Raw genomic sequence first — 3,743 nt, forward strand, 5'->3', positions numbered from 1 at the left:
CTAGTCGACTTCGACTCGACTTTCATCACATAAAAGTCGACTTTAAAAAAATCAGAAGTCGTTCAACCCCTAGTATAAACATGCAAAAAAATACTCAAACTTGGGATTTATTTTTTTTCAATGACATTCATCTTAAAAAAAAAAAACAGATACAGCTAGTTCACTGGAAATCAATACCTGACTTTTCCCTTCCATGATCTCCTTGAGTCTCTTGAGGACTGTGCGTAGCTGGACAGCTGTTCGGGGATCGTGGCTGCCCAGAGGAGCTTCGGATTTCCGTCGACCCTCTATAAATGCAAAGAAACAAAAAAAAAGCACCAGTCAAATACAAAACAAAAAAATGTTAAACTTACTCTAAAGTACAATATACAGGTGAAAATGCATGACACACATGCTCATTCAAAACCAAAGCCTGCAGTCAAATATCCACCAGCACTCTTTATCCTGTAAATGATTGCTTATGTCAGCCGCCATAGGTCAGCTAGGATTTTCAGGAAAATTTAGATTCTCATGAGTAGACTATGAATGAATAGAAGCATGTGGAATTACTAAGACCAACAACTAAAGCTCATAACCAAAATGTTCAGCTCAAACCATTGACGCATCCTTTCACATGCAACAAATGTGGTTAATTTAAAACTATACGCTGCAAAATTCATTTTCTTAATCAGTATTTCTGTACATTTTTCCAGTAAGCATATCCAAACATCCTTGAAAACAAAATAAATATAAATGAGTGTAAGATTAATGTTTTCAGAGAAACAAGTTTACCTCGACAAATTTGCCAGTTGTTTTTTGGGGGATGGCGGGGGTTGTTTAAAATAAAACAAAGCGATTTGACAGTGTGTTAAGAAAAAATAACCTACTGTAATTAAAGATATATTCTCTGAAAACAAATCTTAGTATATTTGTTTCTCAAGAAATTGTTTCTTCTTATTTAAGGATTTTTATTTCTAAAACAAAACAAAATACTGATAAAGAAAATATTTTCTTTTTGCAGTATACACACAAAATTCAACTCGATGTTGATGAATTGAAGCATTTTAGCTCTATATGAAACTGACTTCATACATATGAAATAAAATAAAGAATCCTCACCTTCCCAGTCCACTGTGAACAAAAAGGAACATACAACAACTTTAGCCTAAAAGATTTCGGCACATGCAATATTTGATCGTAAAACTCAATCAGCACTCACAAAATATTCAGCTTCTAGTCATCTTGAAATCATCTCGCAACTTCCAAATAAAAAGTCATGGTTCACAATACTTGTTTACCACTTGAATTATAGTCATAACTCCAGAATGTAGTTTTCCAGGTTTACAGCCGAACAAAAACTGTTTACGTTGCCTGTATGTCTGCTAATAGTAAATGTCCAGTGGCCCTCCTGAGACTGGTATGGATCATATGAGGGCAGAGTCTAGCCTTCGAATCACTGTTATCTTCAATGATAAACCCTCTGAGAACCACGCTGCCGTGACTAGTCATCAATCAAAGAGACCACTGATAGGATTGGCCTTTCTAACTCTAGCAAGAGCATGTTTTGAGGAATACAGAACAATGGTTTTGTCTACGGAAAAAACTAATGATTTTTAGCATTCTCTTCTGTAGAAGAACAGATACAACGTAAGAAAAAAAAGAAAGTAAAAACCTAGATGATAACTGTGGACAGCTGAAAAAAGACAACTGTGTACAAATATACAAGTATATGCAATCTTGTGTTTTTGTACCTGAAGCAGTAGATGTTCTTCTGAGAAGTTCTGAATGTTTCCTGTGGGGTTCGGAGCCATGTATAGAATGGGAGGGACTTGCCCAGTTGCGGCGTGGCCCCTGCGGTGATGATGAAGCTGACTGACTTTTCTCGGTCACTGAAGGAGCCCGTCCTTCCTCTGAACAATTGAAACCAACAGAAAAGCTCTGTCTCAGTCAAAAGGTAGAACATTTCAAATTTTGTGCTGATTGGCTGATTTAAAGAAAGAATTTGCATTGTGTTGACATTTCTTCTTTTAATCTTCTTTTCCCGAAATAATTGTTTCCCCAATTATTAATTTTTTTCTATACTTGTATTTCCGTACAAAATCTAGACTTACCAAGTTTAGCAAGCTTTTTTGCTGGTGCAATGTTTGCACCTGTTTTTTCTAAAAGGAATGAAAGGGAGAGATTAGAGAGTTGACCACTATAAAATGAATTTAAAATTTTATGCATTATCATACTGATTAACTGTAAATCTAGATACATCAATAATATTCAAAGAAATTAAATTTGAATTCCTGACATTTCTCTGTTGTAGTATGTCAAGAGTATTTCTTCAGCTCCACTGACCTGATCAAATATATTAACTAAACAAAATTATCAAATGTCCAACACAAATGCAAACGTTGAACTTGTTAAATCCACTAGAGTATCATCTATTTCATAATTAATGCACATGCAGTAGGAGTTTCCCTTTTCTAAAGTGTTCTTAGGGCACATCATTTCCTCACAGTAAGCCGTTTACTCCTTAATGTAAAGTGAACTATACTTTAATAGAGATCATCAATTCCTTTTAGCCCTAACAGGATGCGCCTAAATATTATTTTGTAAAGCTTTATGTCTTATTATAATTTCATATTAAAGGGTCCACTTTCACTCTTGTACAGCAGCGCTTCCAGCAGGAATGTTCTGTTGATATTATACACAGGGACAAAAAAAAAAACTATGAGAGTAAAATAAAGAACCACATGAAAGCATGCAGAATGGGCACTGTGTTCTTGGTACATTTTGAGCAAAATCATATGACTGTTTATTTCCCTCCACTGACTGTTCAATACAATTCCTACCACCGGCTTTCTGGAATTTTCAGTAGAGCACATTCTCTAAAACTAGAATGGCTACTTCATGTAACCTTGTACTTTTATTCCAGAAATCAAATTCAGGTTATTAAAATGCTAAAAATTTTTATGCTTTAAATGTGCAACCAAACAGTCAATCAGGAATACAAAGTACTATGCATCCAATTTCCAAATAAGTGCTATCGACCCATTAAAAAGGACACCATTCACATAATTGCATAAAGCAGTTTTTAATGGAGGATGATATTCATGAATCGTGTTTGATGGCAGAAAACAAACAGTGAACCTTTGAAACCAACTTCATGGTTTAAAAAATAGGAAATGCAGGTGCAAATGTTGATTACGACACAATGGCGTGAAAAAAATTCTGTTTGACCTTTGCTGAAGCGGAACAGACTGACGAAGGAGCTGTAGGCAGAGCGCAGGGGCGGCTCGTCCTGCTCGGGGGTCAGGGGTTTGAAGTGTGTTAGATGGGAGGGACTGGTGGGAGAGAGTGGCGGCTCGGAGCTCCAGTCCATCGCAGAGGACGAGGATGAAGCCTTGTCTTCAGCAGCCATGTCACTGCCCCTGAGGGACAATCCAAACCAGACTCAATCCAATTCCAAATACAATAATGTATGTTTGATTATATTTGTGTACTAAATAAACATTGGGTTGGTACACTCAGTGTCTAAATAGTGTTTAAATAAATAATGTATCAGTAATGTCTAAATAAACCCTGATGTCAGTAACTCTAGGCTAAAGCAAAATTAATGTAGAAGTCAGTCATGTGAGCTATATAATGTGAACCTCACTACAAAACACTATAAATGAAGACATGTAATCACACATACTTGCGGACTATAAAACAAAACTTGACAAAAAAAAAAAAAAAGATCACAAGGCAGACTGTAAAAGAGAAGTTAGGGTTCA

The 3,743-nt window shown here is 35.9% G+C and overlaps 1 protein-coding gene across 5 annotated transcripts in view; it reads right to left on the minus strand.

Moving 5' to 3' along the window:
• The window catches only part of LOC107731754 (1-phosphatidylinositol 3-phosphate 5-kinase-like), a 19,998-nt gene extending 16,603 nt beyond the window's left edge, over positions 1 to 3,395 (minus strand). For 2 of the 5 annotated variants that reach the window (XM_016542921.1, XM_016542920.1), the window contains exons 1-4: positions 3,208 to 3,395; positions 2,091 to 2,138; positions 1,731 to 1,889; positions 178 to 287 (exon numbers count right to left, since the gene is read on the minus strand). In XM_016542921.1, the coding sequence (XP_016398407.1) occupies positions 178 to 287; positions 1,731 to 1,889; positions 2,091 to 2,138; positions 3,208 to 3,388 (498 nt within the window). In that variant the 5' untranslated portion in view covers positions 3,389 to 3,395. Of the gene's footprint in view, positions 1 to 177; positions 288 to 1,098; positions 1,111 to 1,730; positions 1,890 to 2,090; positions 2,139 to 3,207 lie in introns of all 5 variants that reach the window. The other 3 variants (XM_016542923.1, XM_016542922.1, XM_016542919.1) reach the window with 2 other exon arrangements.
• Positions 3,396 to 3,743: the final 348 nt, after the last annotated feature.

Source organism: Sinocyclocheilus rhinocerous, unplaced genomic scaffold (assembly GCF_001515625.1).
Source record: "Sinocyclocheilus rhinocerous isolate Xijiao unplaced genomic scaffold, SAMN03320098_v1.1 scaffold2083, whole genome shotgun sequence".
Classification (NCBI taxonomy): Eukaryota; Metazoa; Chordata; class Actinopteri; order Cypriniformes; family Cyprinidae; genus Sinocyclocheilus; species Sinocyclocheilus rhinocerous.